This window comes from Sinocyclocheilus grahami, unplaced genomic scaffold, assembly GCF_001515645.1.
Source record: "Sinocyclocheilus grahami isolate Dianchi unplaced genomic scaffold, SAMN03320097.WGS_v1.1 scaffold503.1, whole genome shotgun sequence".
Taxonomy (NCBI): domain Eukaryota; kingdom Metazoa; phylum Chordata; class Actinopteri; order Cypriniformes; family Cyprinidae; genus Sinocyclocheilus; species Sinocyclocheilus grahami.
In genome coordinates, this window is record NW_015505682.1 from 1,766,854 (window position 1) to 1,785,241 (window position 18,388).

Here is an 18,388-nt window from a genome sequence, read left to right on the forward strand (position 1 = left end):
CCCGCACTTTTTCGGATAAGTGTGTTCGCATAGAGGTTTTCAAGAGCCCGTGTGAACAAATATAGATTTAAATCCAAAGAGACAGGATAGTCTGTGCATGATCTGATGTTTTATTCGGACCCAGCATAAGGCGAGATGAACATCACAGAGCGCTAAACACTCCGTGCAGTGTATGTTTCATTCATACTTGTAACCGGAGGCACTCTGGCGCAGAAAGTCTACGAGAAAATTCCTAATATGGACAAAAGCGTCCAGCTATCTGTATGAAAACTGTATGTGTATGTTTTCACAGAAAAACAGAAACGTTTGGAAACATGAAGACATTAAACATACGATTGCGACAATATATGGTTTATTTGTGTTTGTCAAGTCATCTCCAGGTAATAAATAAAGTATATGAACAATGCAGTGCTAATTGACATAGCATTTATTACAGTATAGAAACTATTCTGCCTTATTATGTGATAAAAAAAGTGTTTGTATTATAGAAGCAAATCATTATTATTGGTTATTGTCCAGCAGTTATCTGATTTCTAAGCCAATTAAAAGCTAGAAATGAGAGAAAAGTTGACTATGCACTACGAGTCAAAAGTTTTTGAACAGTAAGATTGCTCATGTTTTTTAAAGAAGTCTCTTCTGTTCACCAAGCCTGCATTTATTTGATCCAAAGTACAGCAAAACAGTAACATTTTGAAATATTTTTTACTAGGCTATTTAAAATAACTGTTTTCTATTTGAATATATTTTAAAATGTAATTTATTGTGATTTTAAAGCTGAATATTTAGCATAATTACTCCAGTCACACTATCCTTCAGAAATTATTCTGATTTGCTGCTCAAAAAACATTTATTATTATTATGATGTTGAAAACAGCGAAGTATAATTTGTTCAGGTTTCTTTGATGAATAGAAAGTCCAGAAGAACCGCATTGATCTGAAATATAAATCTTTTGTAACATTATAAATGTCTTTATTATTACTTTTGATCAATTTAAAACATCCTTGCTAAATAAAAGTGTTGATTTCTATCATTTCTTTTTCAAAAAATAAAAATTATACTGACTCTAAGCTTTTGAATGGTATAGTGTATAATGTTACAAAAGCTTTTTATTTCACATAAATGCTGATCTTTGGGTCCTTCTATTCATCAAAGAATCCTGAAAAAATTTACTCAACTGTTTTGAATATTGATAATAATAATTATAGTACTCAAAAATAATTATAGTACTCAAAAAAGTACAATTACTGATAAAAACTACTTAATTACTGTAACGTGAGTATGTGTAATTCGTTACTTCACACCCCTGGCGCTTGCGCTCAGTTACTGAACGACTGATTATAACGTTTTAAAGTTTGCATTTGTTTGTTTAAAAAATACAGTACAAAAAGTAAATCTACCATTTGAAAAAAAAATTATTTCTATTTGAATATATTTTAAAATGTGTTTTCCTCTCATGCTAAGTTTCACTAATCCAGCTTTCAGTGTCACATGATCTTTCAGAAATCATGCTGATTGTTGCTTCAGAAACATTTCTTATTATTATTATAGCTGGATACCTCACTGACAAAAAAAGCAAGTTTTGAAAGTTAATTGACTATAACAAATATATAAATCAGGACAACACTAAAATAGTAACTCTTTTGAAAATGAGGAGCATATGTATTCCATCTTCCTACATCCCCAGTTCCAGAAAAGTTGGGACGTTTTGTGAAATGCCATAAAATCAAGAATATGTAATTTGTTCTCTTTAACCTTTACTTAATTGACTGAAGCACAAAGAAAAAAAATCCAATGTTTTCACTGGCCAACTTAATTTTATTCTGTTAATATAAACAAATTTTGAACCATGATCCAGCTTTGCTTGCAAAGACTGATAAGCTTATTTTATACCCAAACATGAAAACCCTCACCTATTACCAATTCACCTAATAGCGGTGAACTGTTTCAAAACAGTTTATTTAGTTATTAACCTTTTAGTTAGTAACCTTTTCACTTTTATTTTGCCTCTGTCCTTTGCCTTTGCCTCTGAACTTTTTTGGAGTGTGTTGCAGACTTCAAAATAAAATAATAATTTATATTTACAAAATATATTTAAGTTGGTCAGTGAAAACTTTGGAAATCTTTTCTTTGTACTTTTGTCAATTAAATAAAAGTTAAATGGGATTACCAAATCACATATTTTATCATTTTACAAAACTTCCCAACTTTTCTAGAATTAGGGTTGTACTTAGTTTTCTTTAAAGTATTTGTAAGCAAACTTTGAAATTACAAAATGTATGAAATAGTAAAGTAGGGTTTACATTTCTTCCATTTGCATGTATTTACCCACCAAAATAGCCATTTCCACTATGTCAAAAAAAGGGAATTCAATACATTCAAAAAAAAAAAGGTATTTTCTAAAACTAATTAGGGATAAATATTATTATTTTTAACTGAAAGCTAATTGAAAACATCCAAACATATCACAGCAGTAAAAAGGATGTTCAGGGGTTCAAGGAATGGAAGAACAAACTAAAATCTCTTCTGTAAAAATGTCCCTGTGAATATGTTCAAAACAGGAATTTTTATTTAGTCTTTTTAAATTTGGGGCAACAAGGTATATCAGCATCTCAACAACACTGAAGCTGTAGCAATGCAAATCATCAACATGCTTAAAAACTCTGTAAATTATTGTTATTACATTTATTTTAAAATAATTTACTGTAAAAAAAAAAAGTTTTTGATCACATTTACATTTAGTCATTTTGCAGACACTTTTATCCAAAGCGACTTACAATTGGGGAATACATAAAGCGATTCATCTTAAAGAGGAAAACAGACACAGGAAGTGCTTGAAATACCAAGTTTCAGGCATTGTTCCAAACAAGTACACGCTAGAAAAGGAAGGAATTATTAAAGAGAAAGACAAAGAAAGACTTTTTTTTAAAGATGAAATCAAATAGTGTTGAAAGAGATGAGTTTTCAGCTGTCGCTTGACAGACACAGGAAGTGCTCGTAATACCAAGTTTCAGGCATTGTTCCAAACAAGTACAAGCTAGAAAAGGAAGGAATTATTAAAGAGAAAGACAAAGAAAGACTTTTTTTTAAAGATGAAATCAAATAGTGTTGAAAGAGATGAGTTTTCAGCTGTCGCTTGAAGATTGTCAGGGATTCAGCATTCCGGATTGGGGTGGGAAGATCGTTCCACCAGCCAGGAACAGTGAACGAAAATGTTCTGGAAAGGGATTTTGTGCCTCTCTGTGATGGTACCACGAGGCGTCGCACACTAGTGGATCTCAGACTTCTGGAGGGAATGTAGATTCGTAATTCGTGAGTGGAAGTAGGTGGGTGCAGAGCCTGTGGTTGTTCTATATGCAAGCAAACTTGATGCGAGCCGCAACTGGTAGCCAGTGCAAGGAGATAAAGAGAGGTGTAACATGGGCTCTTGTCATCTGGTTGAAATGAGAGATAGAGCTGTCTGTCATCAGCATAGCAATGGTAGGAGAAGCCATGTGCCTGTATGATGGGACTCAGTGATGTAGTGTATATGGAGAAGAGGAGGGGTCCAAAAACAGATCCCTGTGGAACTCCAGTGACCAGTTGATGTGTTTTGGATACCTCCCCTCCCCAGGCCACCCTGAAAGACCTACCAGTGAGATAGGATTCAAACCAGCGAAGTGGAATCCGTGTGATGCCCAGTGATGAGAGGGTGGACAGGAGGATCTGATGATTGACAGTGTCAAAAGCAGCAGATAGATTTAGCAGAATAAGAGCTGATGATATAGAATAAGCTTTTGCAATCCGCAAGGAAAACAAGAAGCTCAGTCTTTGCCAGGTTGAGCTGGAGGTGATGGTGGAGGTTCTTTCATCCATGCCGAGATGTCCGCCAGGCAGACTGAGATCCGTGCAGCTACCGTTGGGTCATCTGGTTGAAATGAGAGATAGAGCTGTCTGTCATCAGCATAGCAATGGTAGGAGAAGCCATGTGCCTGTATGATGGGACTCAGTGATGTAGTGTATATGGAGAAGAGGAGGGGTCCAAAAACAGATCCCTGTGGAACTCCAGTGACCAGTTGATGTGTTTTGGATACCTCCCCTCCCCAGGCCACCCTGAAAGACCTACCAGTGAGATAGGATTCAAACCAGCGAAGTGGAATCCGTGTGATGCCCAGTGATGAGAGGGTGGACAGGAGGATCTGATGATTGACAGTGTCAAAAGCAGCAGATAGATTTAGCAGAATAAGAGCTGATGATATAGAATCAGCTTTTGCAATCCGCAAGGCTTCAGTGACTGACAGTAGCCACTCTTGAAACCTGACTGGTTAGCGTCCAGTTTGTTTTTCTGTGAAATAAACAATGATACCTAGTTGAAAACAACTCTTTCGAGGGTTTTCGCTATAAATGGAAGGAGAGAAACAGGTATGTAGCTATCTTGAAGTGTGCCATTTGAGTAGTGAACTCATTGTCATGTTCAGTCATCCAGTTTGAGATGATTTGAGCTTTATGACATGACACTTTATCCTGCTGGAAGTAGCCATCACACGATTGGTACATAAAGGGATGGACATAGTCAGCAACAATACTCAGGTAGGCCGCAGAGTTTAAAAACAAAGCTCAGTTAGTACTAAGGGGTCCACAGTGTGCCTAGAAAATATCTCCCACACCATCACACCACTAGAAGCAGCCAGAACTTTTGATACAAGGCAGGATGGATCCATGCTTTCATGTTGTTTACACCACCATGTTGTCTGACCCTACCATCCAAATGTTGCAGTAGAAATTGAGGCTCATCAGACCAGGCAACCTTTTTATATTTTTCTAATTTTAGTAAGCCTGTACAAATTGTAGCCTCAGTTTCCTGTTTTTTGCTGACAGGAATGGCACCTGGTATGGTCATCTGCTGCTGTAGCCCATCTGTATACTGTGTTTTAGTACAAAAATAAAAAAAAATGCTCATAGAAGGGTTATAAATTGCCATTTCAATGTAATTTGAAATACATAAATAGATACAGACTATGATGTGATTGACCTAGCTAAGAGAAACTGTTTATCATCACAAAATCAAATTATCCTCTTTCCACTCCATAAACCATAACGTTTGGGTTTTTTAATTACAGATTCTTGTGTGGCACACACGGACGGAAAAACCTGTACTGGTGAACGAAGGCAAGAAAGGCTTTACAGACCCAAACGTGGAGATCTGACATCTGCTTCAGTGTTGGTAATGAAAAAGCAATCTGTTCAGACTTAATCATCTCGGTTTCACTGTGCAAATATGGGGTCATTGAAGGACATGAACCATGTGTTTAAAATGCATCTGGCCATGCTAAGTGACAGAAGTGTGGCTCTGTACAGATGTACCACTGAACGTTCCTCTTACTTTGTGTTGCAGGGATGCTTCCAGCAGGACCCAAAAGAGGATACCTACTACCACATTTTTGAACAGTTTGGATGCTTTTTCCTGTAAACCACAACTAAACAAGCTCAACAATATGGACCTATTATTCTAAAGCACAGATTAGTCTTTTTTAAGGCAATATCATCAGTATTTTGCAAGAACAAAACCAGAGGGCGCTAGACAGAAAAAAAAAATGTGATGTATATTCATAAGAGAACATCTGAGAACTGATAAAACTGCTCACTTCCACAATTTTATAAACTCTGCATTAAAAAGAGACACAAAAAATGGTTGCAACAGTCTCAAAGGCTGACCCAAGAGCGAGCGGTCATCCATTTATGAACGTCGATGTTCCTTCACGTCTAACGCACTGATACTTAAACATAAAGAAGGGAATGTCTTCTTTTTTATTTACATAATGTGTATTTTAAGTTTCTGTTTTTGTCGTTTACATTACTGTCTTGCTAGCACAGCACTACTGATATTTTGCCTCAAATTCAGCGTCACTTTGCGGTATTAAACCAGTTCTATCATATACCAGGGCTAGCTGCTATACTGGATTTAGCGATTACAAAGTTGTAACACGGTTCTCATGACTAAGACCTAAAAGATATGAATAGCACTTGAATTTGTTCCTGTGTGTCCATTGTTCCTGTTAGGACATGCGTTGTAAATATAACTTAAAGATGAACAATCAGAGACTTTAAAATAAAGTGATCTAGCATTCAACAGAACAAGCAATGTAACTACTGTATTTGTTCTTCAGTTTAAAGTAAGAATCCATAGTTTACTATTACAATATCCAGAAAATTTCACACATGTTCACAATGGTCTTACGAAAGGAGATGGAGCTGATGGGTAGGGTTTCACAATGTTAGCATTCAGTATTAATTGGGCTAGCCACCGAGAGCAGCACAGAGCCTGCCTCAGTAAATATTCAGATGTATTTATATGTCAAACTGTAGCTTTGGGCTTTGCAGAGGGGATCTGTCATGTAGACATGTTGCTGTACTAATGAAGCTAATACTGAGACACCTGGGAATCTAGAGTGAACAAAATGTCTGCTCGCAAAAAGCAAAGCTAATTTCTTATATCAAAAGCTGTGACCATCTGAATATTCAAGGCACATCACTGACATTGCACATTCAATCTTAACCTGCACTAATATTATGAAAAATCTGGCCTGATTAGCATTAGACTAAATTTAGACTAAAATCTCTTTAAGACACCTTTTCACTGCTTACATCAGAATATAGACCCAAATTAATTCGCAATTGTCCGATCCTTTGTGGATGCCAGTGTCATGAAAAATTAGGGTATCCATTAGGACTGCAAGTGATAGCATTGGCTCAAAGAATCTTTTGCGCCAGATTACAATTGCTAGAAAATCTTGTCATATTTCATTTGAAGCATGTTATATGGTCTGCTTTAGTTAGCCTACATACTAGCATAGCAAACAAATTCATTTTATCCTTTTATTAAATGATAACCGTAACCATTTTTAAACAGCTTTGTGTCGTCCAATAGACATTTGAGACAATAAATGTGGATATCTTGGTGCATGAAACATGAGGAAAGAGTACAAATCATGTTCATTTACATATACAAACAACATTGTAACAATATAAAGCTGACTGAAAATCACACAAGTTGTCCTTTAACTGATGGAAACTGATTCATCATAACAGGCTCTGCGATCCACTAAGGACGCAGGATTTTAGGATCCAATTTAAGCTTCACGTTGAAAATTTTCAAATAGTGCAACAAAACAGAATGAGAATGTCCGACTGGCTTTGATTTACGAAGAGCACGAATGTAAACTATCAATAATTTTACAAAAAAACTCTCCCCTAAATATCTGCTGCTTCTGTAGAATAGATGTTATGAATAAATAAACATACTTGTTTATGCTGTTCCTATTTTCCATAATTAGTCTTTTTTCCTGCATGTTTTCAGCTATTCATTTACCTTAGGTTAAATGCTTGTGCTGTCATGCCCCTTTCCTGGAGACCAGAAACACGGTAGCTTCACAAACAAATGCATAGTTTATTTCAACTGCCACTAGCGGGACAAGTGCGTAGACAATAAAAAGGTATAGGTTTTTATGCATATGCTAAGATATGCTAAAACTAAAGTATACATTGGGCTTAAAGGGATAGTTCACCCAAAAACGAAAATTTTGTCATTTATTACTCACCTTCATGTCATTCCAAACCCATCTTGACCTCTGTTTATCTTCGGAAGACAAATTAAGAGTATATGAAGTATATGTTGAATGAATGAAGTATATGTTGGGCTTTAGACTGGCTTAAAAGAAGCTGTTGCTTCTTTTTAGTTTTAAAAGAAGCAACAGTGCTTTGCAGCCCTCTGCAGCACCTATAATCACCATCCTGTAAACACTTGTATCATGAAAAATACATACACTTCTTAACCATGAGCACAAAAAGTAAAGAAAAAAAAAGGAAAGAAAGTAAGCAAGCAAGCCCTCCAGCAGTTTCATGTTTCATCTGGAAAATACATTTACGGGTAGATTAGAATAGATGCATTACTTGTTGCTATACATAAGCAGTGTTTAAAAAAAACATGGTCAAGCACAAATAGTTCATATGTCTGACCTTAGAAGATTATTTGAGGAACAGACGTTTTCCTCTGCCAGTTCATTCTCGCTTCATTTGGTGTCATTGAAAGATTTGAAAGGGGGTAGTAATTCTTGTACTGTCACTTTAACAACCCATAATTAGCTCATCAATCAGTTGTGAGGCTTAGGGTGCATAGCACATGTTTAATGGGATACAACTTTTCAATCTTTGAGGACACAACCTCCTCCTTCTGGGATGTGATGGATTATGGCTGTAGGACGTTTCAGTAAAAGCGACTCCTCATTTCTTTGTAAATTCTAAAGTTTGTGCGAATCAAAGTCTTCAGTGAGCACACACATAATAACACACAGCTCTACGCTCTTATCTACGGCTAGCAAAGTACCACATTCCTACTAAGTTTCAAAAGCCTCTTGAGCTCACGGAGGCCTTCAGAGCAGCCAGACAAAACACACGCAGACTAATGAAGGACGGGACCGTCATTAAACTGAAAGACTGCATTTTTTTTCTCTGAACTCACATCTTCTTTTATTGTGCAATTAGCAAGCTCAGTCCATTAAAAGATGAAAACCATAGAAAAAAAGAGGGTATTATTCTAGCATTTCGAGTGTCTGAAATGCAACCATCTTTCTGGAGACTCTTGCGATGGCTTATATTTGATTCACATCTGTGTTTGCAGCATTTCATTAGTCTGTGATTCATAGGGGTCAACTTGTTTTCTTTTCATGCTCTGAAAACCACATCCATCCTTCCACATTCACCTCCAGAGCACACAAGTGCATGTATACTAACACTGCAAGACAATTACCATGGCACCTGTTAGTTGCTTAAAAGGTGATGCTGAGATTAAACTGTTTGCTTTAGAAGCGGAAGACGATAGCTGAGGCAAAGCAAAGCAAACCATAAAGATGACATATGAAAATGTGAAAGAATTGCCTTCTAGCCTGTTTCTTTTTCACAGCTGCATCTGTTTTGTGTCAGATGCTGCCACACACTCCCCACTTAATGTATTGTTGAAGAAAAACAACTGTTGTACGAGGTTTATGTATTTATTCTATATTGATATATTTATGTATTTATTTACATTACAGAGTCTTTTCTTATGAACTTCCGCTTGAATATAAAACGCCTACGTCTGTTTCTTTCTTATTTCATGAAACACTGGCTGAGCTCACAGACAGCACAGGCCCATTGTTGTTTTTCTCATATTGCTACTGAACTGGGACTTGATTGATGGACTAACAAAACAGGCGGCTCATTAAAAAGCTGTTGACGAAACCGACGTAGGTTATGACCTGCGCACACAAGTCTCAGTAATCAAGGACATCTCTCCTGATTTCCAATCTGATTCCAAGCCACATTAGCACCGTTGTATAACCATCCAAAATCATGCCAGGCTGTTTGCTCATCTATTTTTGTAAAAGTGATCAGATTTTCCATATTGCCCACTATAGTGCTTTTGTTGAAATTAGCATGTTTGCCCGAAAACACCCACCTTCATCTTCTCTCTTACTTGCAAGGCGAAACATTTCTGCATGTTGCTCTTGTAAATGTTCTTCTTTTTGTTCCACGGATCATCTCAGAACGAAAGAGAATAAAAATGTCAGAAAATAATAAATGTGTTAGGAAAAAAGAATGTGTTTTGAGTTATTGGATGCGTATTTGTGTTTTTTGTTTGTTATGATTTTGCTGTAGCCTACAGTACATGTACCACTTAAGACAAGCAAACCATTGTTTTTTTCATGCACTGGATAATATTGAGATTTTATTACACTTTATCTATTTGCACCTGTACATTTCTTAATGGCTTTCTTCAATATCACATACACCAAACATTTGTTTAATTAGATAAAAAAAAAAAAAGCCTAAGGTGAATAATCAAATTTCAGCTTATTCACCAGTGGCATCTTGCCTTGAGTAAGAAAATGTTTTTAAATATTTCAAAGAAGTTGCATTTCAGGTTGGTATAAGCTTCAGTCATTCTGTCAAATTCAAATTCAAAAACATTTTCATTCAACTGTGATGTTTTCTTTGGGGGCACGTTTTGTTCTTCTACAATTTCCTTTCATAACAAGCCAACATTTCTCAATGAAGAGAACAGATTATTTGTAATTACAAAATGCAAAATCCCAAAGTCAAGCGGAGCGTCTAAAAGCTTGACTGGAACATCATATATGTTGAGAGAGGAGCGAAGTTCCAATTCCCAATCAATGCATGCTGCAACAGGCTATGTTGACTCCATTTGTTCCACTCCAGGTATTTAATTTTATCATTTGTAAGAGAAACCCGTTTCGAGCTATCATCTGAGCAAGAGAAAACACGAACCGCCATTAGTTTGAAACAGCCTCTCTGCAAATCACTCAGAATTGATTCGGTTTGCAAGAAAAAATAACGCCCCCGCTCTGTTTCCACTCAACACCGCATATTACAGTTTAGAATGGTGTGAACTCAAAATGAAGCAATACAAACGCCTAAGGTGAATAATCAAATTTCAGCTTATTCACCAGTGGCATCTTGCCTTGAGTAAGAAAATGTTTTTAAATATTTCAAAGAAGTTGCATTTCAGGTTGGTATAAGCTTCAGTCATTCTGTCAAATTAAAATTCAAAAACATTTTCATTCAACTGTGATGTTTTCTTTGGGGGCACGTTTTGTTCTTCTACAATTTCCTTTCATAACAAGCCAACATTTCTCAATGAAGAGAACAGATTATTTGTAATTACAAAATGCAAAATCCCAGAGTCAAGCGGAGCGTCTAAAAGCTTGACTGGAACATCATATATGTTGAGAGAGGAGCGAAGTTCCAATTCCCAATCAATGCATGCTGCAACAGGCTATGTTGACTCCATTTGTTCCACTCCAGGTATTTAATTTTATCATTTGTAAGAGAAACCCGTTTCGAGCTATCATCTGAGCAAGAGAAAACACGAACCGCCATTAGTTTGAAACAGCCTCTCTGCAAATCACTCAGAATTGATTCGGTTTGCAAGAAAAAATAACGCCCCCGCTCCGTTTCCACTCAACACCGCATATTACAGTTTAGAATGGTGTGAACTCAAAATGAAGCAATACAAACAGTGAAATGTCTCCCTGTTGGAAAGCAGCTCAGGCCAATCAAATTTAAAGACTGGAAATGTTTCATAATACATTAAAGTAATTGGGTCATTTCTGGTATCCAGTAACATTTTGGCTTCATAATTTTTGGGGGGAAAATTTACGTTTTTCCTGTTTTTAGCATTCTTCCAAAATAGTGACATTTTAACTATAAGGAATACATACTGGTCAAGCTCAAGGACTGAAAAAATAATAATTATGGCTAGATTGTACAGACACTGGCTGTGAAAGTATTCCACCCTGTTAGGGACATATAGTTATCACAAAATGTTAATAATGTCAATGTTAAACAATAATGAGCTTTTGGATAGTATATGTTCCTTATGCCATAGTAGTATTTTTTTTATTCTTGACACAATTACAAAACAGTTATTGATGAATAGTATATGAAGTGTTCAGATGCAAAAGCCTCTAAGTACGTCTGACGTTTTTCTTTAAAATTAGCATTTCTTTCTGGCTACTACGTATAGGTTTCCATGTAAGTACTGGTACTTCTGAATGGGTTGAGGATGGGATTTTAGTGCATTTAAAGTGAAAGTACTAGATGAACATATACAGTACTACTGTATGTGTGGAGAACATTCACTCAGTATCATTATTTCATTTTTGACCAAGATGGCTTTTAGAGGCTTTTGCATTGGAACTCTTCATATGTCTGTATTATTAAGAACAGGTACTTTTTTGTGCCATTTTTGCAAACAGGATGGTAAATAATAACAAATTTTGCTCAAAAACATATATATGCTGTTAATGCTCCTCACCTCACAAAATAACTCAAAAGTATGCCAAACATTTAATGTGCTGTCAAAGTATTATTTAAAATGACTTGTCTAACAGGGTGGAACAGAGCATAACAGGGTGGAACACCAGTGTTAACAGGTTCTAACAGTGGATGAGCTTTCCATTATTGTCCTGCATGGTTTGCCATCTGTAATGTGTGGAACTGCACCTATATTATATTGTTTCAAAACAATAAAAAAAAAAATCCAGATTTCCTTTGGAGGAGGGACACAAAAATAGCTTTGTGGTGTAAAGAACCATTTAAAGAACCATCTTTTTTTTAGAATGTAGATAATATACAGAAATAAAGTTATCAAACACTTTATAGTCTTAACTGCATAAATTATAAATTAAATATAGACTAATCCATATTATAGCTACAGTTATTATTGTTACCTTTGTAACAGTATTAAATATTTTCGCTCGCCCTAGTGGGTGATCTTTTTTCTTCCTCCAAGCTCTGGTTCTCTACCAGAGACCTGGGAGCTTAAGGGTTCTGCACAGTATTATATATATATATATATATATATATATATATATACACACATATAGAAATTTTTATATACATATATATATATATATATATATATATATATATATATATATATAGTTTTACATGATTTATATGTATGGTTAGATGCAGTTTAGCATAGACTATATCTTAATTTAAAAATATTTTGAGGTTTTTATCATTCATGGTTTATATTTCTTGTGGAAGTTGATTACTTTGCACTGAGGACATGATACAATTGAATGCATATATCAATAAAAAGGTGTGTAAAATATAAAATAGTATTTTTAATGTCTATTATATCTGTTTAAGTGATAAAGAATACCTAAATATATAATTTGAGCCATTTCTTATAAATATGTGACTCATTTTAGAGAAAAATATGAGTAAATCATAGAGACAGAAAAGTATAAGGAATGACCCAATTGTATTATGAAATGTTGATGGCAGCAATCAATGTTTGAAAACTATTCAAAATGTAGTAACTAAAACCACAGAATAAGAAAAACTTTAGCGTTTTCCCGTTTATTCACAATATATGCATTCTCTAACAAAACTATTGTGTTCCCCCAGGAAATGCAAAAACTTTTAAATATAATTTTCCTCCCATCCTATTTTTACCATCATCATCTCCCTTTAGGGGCTCTGTTTTAAACTAAACTAGTAGCAATACAATCGCCATAAGTGGGGGAACATGTGACATGAGTGGAATTTTAATATTTTATTGCTAGAAGAAAACCAATATATTTGAAAGAGCCACTGAAACCACATGCTTCTGAACACCACAGAAAATGTGATGGTCCATGAAAATATTCTCAGGATCTGTTGCATCACACAACACCAGGCAGCTGGCAGTCTTTTTAACAGTCAGACCCAAGCTGTTGTTGTGACAGATTTCATCAAATCGGGCATAATGTTCCTGTTTGTATTCATCATTTATGCTGATCAGACACATTGCTATGGCACATACTGATTTGAATATTATGTTCTTTGAAACCAATCAGTATTTCACATTCTGACTATCACATTTCATTCAATGCAACATTGCACAACCATTTTGTAGTTCAAGATGAGAGGGATTTACTCAGAGTATCTAATATGTACAATATCTAATACAGTAATACAGTATCTAATATGTTGCATCTGTTGGTTATACAAGGCCTGTTACCGTAAACTGCAAAAAATAAAAATGAATAATAATAATAAAAAATAAAATAAATAAAAAATATACTGAGAAGAGTCTAATAGCTCCAAACTAGGGAAATGTTTGCAAAAAGCCATTTTAGGGACAGCCAAGAATACTACTGATCTAAAATACAGATAGCCTACTGCATATTATACATTTTATTTGGTGGTGAACTGATGATACTCTGCGAGGATATGACCTCGATTCAGCTCAATTTTCAAACATTTACAGTAAATGGAGATGATATTTGTTATCTTTTATATAAAAATCTAGGAATACATTAGCTTTACTGTTAGAAGACGATGAAATTTATCTGACCCCCTCAAAAGGTCAGTGATTACTTGAGTGATAAATGGAGGGAGCTCACTTGAACCGCTATGAGCAAATTGCCTAAAATGGACTCTGACAGCCTTGACCTTTGTGTGAGTGTAATTGGTTTGAGAGTTTAATATCATGTTGAATGTAACATAAAAACAGGGTCAAAAATGTATTGTGACGATTGCATCCCCTACAGGACAGAATAGCACAATTGATAAAACTGTAGATATTATGATTTGCATTTTACATTATTGTATAATTATGTCAAGGGGTTCCTGGAACAGGAAAAAACTTGTCTTCAGTGTCACAATGACTACGTTTACATGAACATCAGTAATCTTATTATTTACCTTATTCTAAATAAGCCAATATTATGATTATGGTGTTTACATGAATTGCTTTTAGAATATTCCTTTCATGTTCCCGTTTTACATGTTATAGTGCATAGTTCGATTAATGGCACATGACATTACGTCCCCACGTGACGCCATCCGACGTACCCTCCAGAATTTCAAGTATAAATATAGTTGGTCTTCGTGATGATGCCATGTACAGTTTTGGGTGTTTCATTTTAAATTTTCTGAAAGCTTCAAGTGCAGTTAATTATTTGTACATGCATACAGACGATGGCGGTGATGAAGCTCTTTTATTTTCCATCAAACGGTTTACCACTGCCATGTGTGTATCCTGTCGCAAAAAGCGGCGAAAAGTCAAACACGACGTTAATAATGTGATTGAGGTGTTTACATGTCTATACTGCACTTCAGTAATGCGACTAAAATAGGAATACTCCATGTCTTAATTTGATTTCTGTTTACTTCGAATATGACTTTAGCCGGATTAAGGTAATTAAAAATCTGTTTACATGGTAGATTCTTAATCAGATTATTGTCTTAATCGTGTTAAAATCGGATTATTGCTGTCCATGTAAACGTACTCAGTGTTGGGGGTAACGCATTACAAGAAACCGGAGTTACATTTTTAAGTAATTAAAGTAATGCAATACTTTTTAATTTAGAAGGAAATATCTGAGTTACTTTTTCAAATAAGTAACGACAGTTACTTTGTTTCCCATGTACAGCTCTTGTGTTGGCATGTTGAGAGAAATCGGGAGAAAGTGCAGAGGCGTTGTGCGTGCTGTGTGAACATGATGTTACTGTAGTTCTAGACTAAATATGAACATGTATTTACTCATCTCACCTGCACAAAAACAGATTCAGTATTCCTCAAAATCAATAAAACAGTCAAATGCAAACTCAGAATATTATACAAACCTGCAATTATTAAATATGTTAAATAAGACAAATATCATTTATATATTCCCTTACGAAAATTAATCATGGATTTACTACAAATACCATGGTTAAACTATGGTTAGTGCAGCAAAACCATGGTTAATTTGTGGTTACCATGGTTTAACTATAGTAACCATGGTTCCCTTTTAGTCGGTCACTCTCGACGTCACATCGGTGACCGACAAATTGAGATCTCGCTTAGAGAGACCAATCCACTTTGAGTATAAACTAAACGAGCCAATGCACATTGGCATGCGATGATTTCATCCAGCTGTCGCTGATCACAGCGTGAGCATAAAAAGGCAGCCGGTGCAACGCATACCAGCTTTTCGATTTGGAGCCGTGCGACAACATCGTTCTGCTCCTACCAAACTGCTTCGTGTGTGATGAGTCTAGCGTGCTCTAGGGAGCTTCTTGTGTTGGTGGACGGCGCTTCAGCGGTGGTCGTTCCTGTGTCGAGTGGGTTGTGCACTTCAGGCTGCACTACCCCCTGTCGTGCTGCAAGTGGCCATTTCCCTAGTGCGTCTCACCGCACACTCAGACCCCTCTCTGATCCGCCCACAAGCCGCCCGAGTTGGGTCCCTGCATTCCACCTCGCTGCCCCACTGCGGGCACGGCAGTGGTTCCGCTGGCGAAGGACATGATAGAGCCGGTCCCTCCAGCCTCCAGGTCACTTTGTGCCATTCACATTCCGGGTCTGCTCAACTGTACAGCCAACGAGCTGTCATGAGCTACACTCCCAGGAGAATGGAGACTCCATCCCCAGACGGTCCAGCTGATTTGGAGACGTTTCGGAGCCGCTCAGGTAGACCGGTTTGCCTCTCCAGAAACCTCTCACTGCCAGTTGTTCTACTCCCTGACATAGGGAACGCTCGGCACGGACACACTGGCACACAACTGGCCACATGGCCTGCGCAAGTATGCGTTTCCCCCAGTGAACATTCTCGCACAGACGCTGTGCAAGGTCAGGGAGGACGAGAAACAGGTCCTGTTGGTGGCGCTGTATTGGCCCACTCGGACCTGGTTCCCCCGAACTAATGCTCCTCGTGACAGCCCCTCCCTGGCAGATTCCTCTGAGGAAGGATCTACTGACTCAGAGACGGGGCACCTTGTGGCACCCGCATCCAGACCTCTGGAAACTTCATGTCTGGTCCCTGGACGGGACGCGGAGGTTCTAGGTAACCTACCTCAGCAGGTAGTTGACACCATCACTTCGGCGAGAGCACCGTCTATGAGACACGCTTATGCCTTGAAGTGGAACCTGTTCGTCGAGTGGTGTTCTTCTCACCGAGAAGACCCCCGGAAATGCCCGATCAGGGTCGTGCTTTCCTTTTTGCAGCAAAGGTTGGAGCGAAGGCTGTCTCCCTCCACCTTTAAAGTCTATGTTGCTGCGATTGCGGCTAACCATGACCCCGTGGAAGGGAAGTCGGTAGGGAACCATGATTTGGTCGTCAGGTACCTTAGGGGGGCGAGAAGGTTAAATCCTCCCCGGCCCCCATCTATACCCTCTTAGGACCTGTCTCTAGTGCTCAAAGCGCTACATCAGGGCCCATTTCAGCCTTTGCAGTCATTCAAGCTAAAGTTTCTTTCAATGAAAACTCTTGCCTAGAAATTGGGCCGGCTGACTCCCAGTTAATCCTGAGGTCCCGGCCCGGCTATGTGCCCAAGGTTATGCGGCTATGGGCCCTCCTGTGTTCTCACCTCAAACGGGTAGAGGCACTGAGAGGCCCCGGTTTAGTGTCGGCTTGATAAAACTGCTCCAGAGTGTCCGTACTGTAGACCCTGTCGAGCTCCTCCATCCCCTCGGCAGCCAGACGTGGCGGAACGTTCGGCGCCAGGCTGTTCCAAGTGGAACGGGTACGTTTTCCCAGTGTTACCCAATTTCACTGAGTGGATAGAGCTATGACAACAGTGACTGGTCTTCTTGTTGTGAGCCCCGGCCTACACCAAAAAGAGGCGCAGACAGCTCGCACAGGACACTGGAAGTGGCAGCATCCAATAGCGCTTTGGTAGGGATCCCAATTCGTCGGTCACCGACGTGACGTCGAGAATGACCAACTGAAAGGGAAGGTCTCGGTTACATATGTAACCCTCGTTCCCTGAAGGAGGGAACGGAGACGTCACGTCCTGTACCACCGCTGAGCGGCCGGGTCACCGGCTCGGCTCCTCAGCGAAAACCTGGTATGCGTTGCACAGGCTGCCTTTTTACGCTCACGCTGTGATTAGCGGCAGCTGGATGCAGTCATTGCATGCCAATGTGCATTGGCTCGTTTAGTTTACACTCAAAGTGGATTGGTCTCTCTAAGCGAGATCCCAATTCGTCGGTCACCGACGTGACGTCTCCATTCCCTCCTTCAGGGAACGTGGGTTACATATGTAACCGAGACATTTTTGGTTTAATTTGTAGTAAAACCATGGTTTATTTTCGTAAGGGTTTAATCCCATTTTATTAACCCATGACTTTGCTACTGACCTTTGATAATCCAATTCAACCATACTAAGCAAAAATGACACATTTGTGTTTCATTTTTGTTATTGCTGAATAGTGTAGAACTTTCTCCTGCGTCATATTCATGCAATTTGTTTGAATTGCGCCTGCCGCCCTCTACTGTACAGACATGAACTTACATTTCCTTCAGCCTGAGGCTTTGATTTCACTTTTGGTGTGAAAGGACTTTACATTTGTAAAATAACTTTTTTATATTAAAAACAAACAAGCCCTGCCCAGATTTAAAAAGAAACTCAAAAGAAACACAACACATTACTTTCCATAAAAAGTAAGTTTAGTAACGCAATATTGTAATGCATAACTTTTAAAAGTAACTTTCCCCAACACTGGTCACACAATCCTTTAGAAATCATACTAATATGCTGATTTGGTGCTAAAAAAAGACAAACAAAAAATCTCATCAATGTTGAAAACAGTTGTGCTGCTTAAGACATAAAACCGAGTAGGAAATATTCAGAAAAAAAATCCCTTTTCACTGACCTCCAATTTACTTTGTATTCCTCTGCATTAAAGTTACCAATTTGTTCAACCCTCATTCATAATGAACCCTTCACAACACGCTGAACATTATTAGTCTGCATAATGCTCCAATCGCCAGCAGTTATTAGTACTTAAACCCTCTGTGCTCTACATAAAATAGGCCTCAAGACTATACATTTTATTATAGTCTACGTTCAGTAAGCACGTCACTATATCAGTGA

At 37.6% G+C, this 18,388-nt stretch overlaps 1 protein-coding gene across 4 annotated transcripts in view; it reads left to right on the forward strand.

Moving 5' to 3' along the window:
• Positions 1-8,351, forward strand: part of b3gat1a (beta-1,3-glucuronyltransferase 1 (glucuronosyltransferase P) a) — a 113,341-nt gene extending 104,990 nt beyond the window's left edge. For all 4 annotated transcript variants that reach the window (XM_016237017.1, XM_016237020.1, XM_016237018.1 and 1 more), the window contains 2 exons: positions 5,098-5,201; positions 5,373-8,351. In XM_016237017.1, the coding sequence (XP_016092503.1) occupies positions 5,098-5,184 (87 nt within the window). In that variant the 3' untranslated portion in view covers positions 5,185-5,201; positions 5,373-8,351. The remainder of the gene's footprint in view (positions 1-5,097; positions 5,202-5,372) is intronic.
• The last annotated feature ends 10,037 nt before the right edge of the window (positions 8,352-18,388 follow it).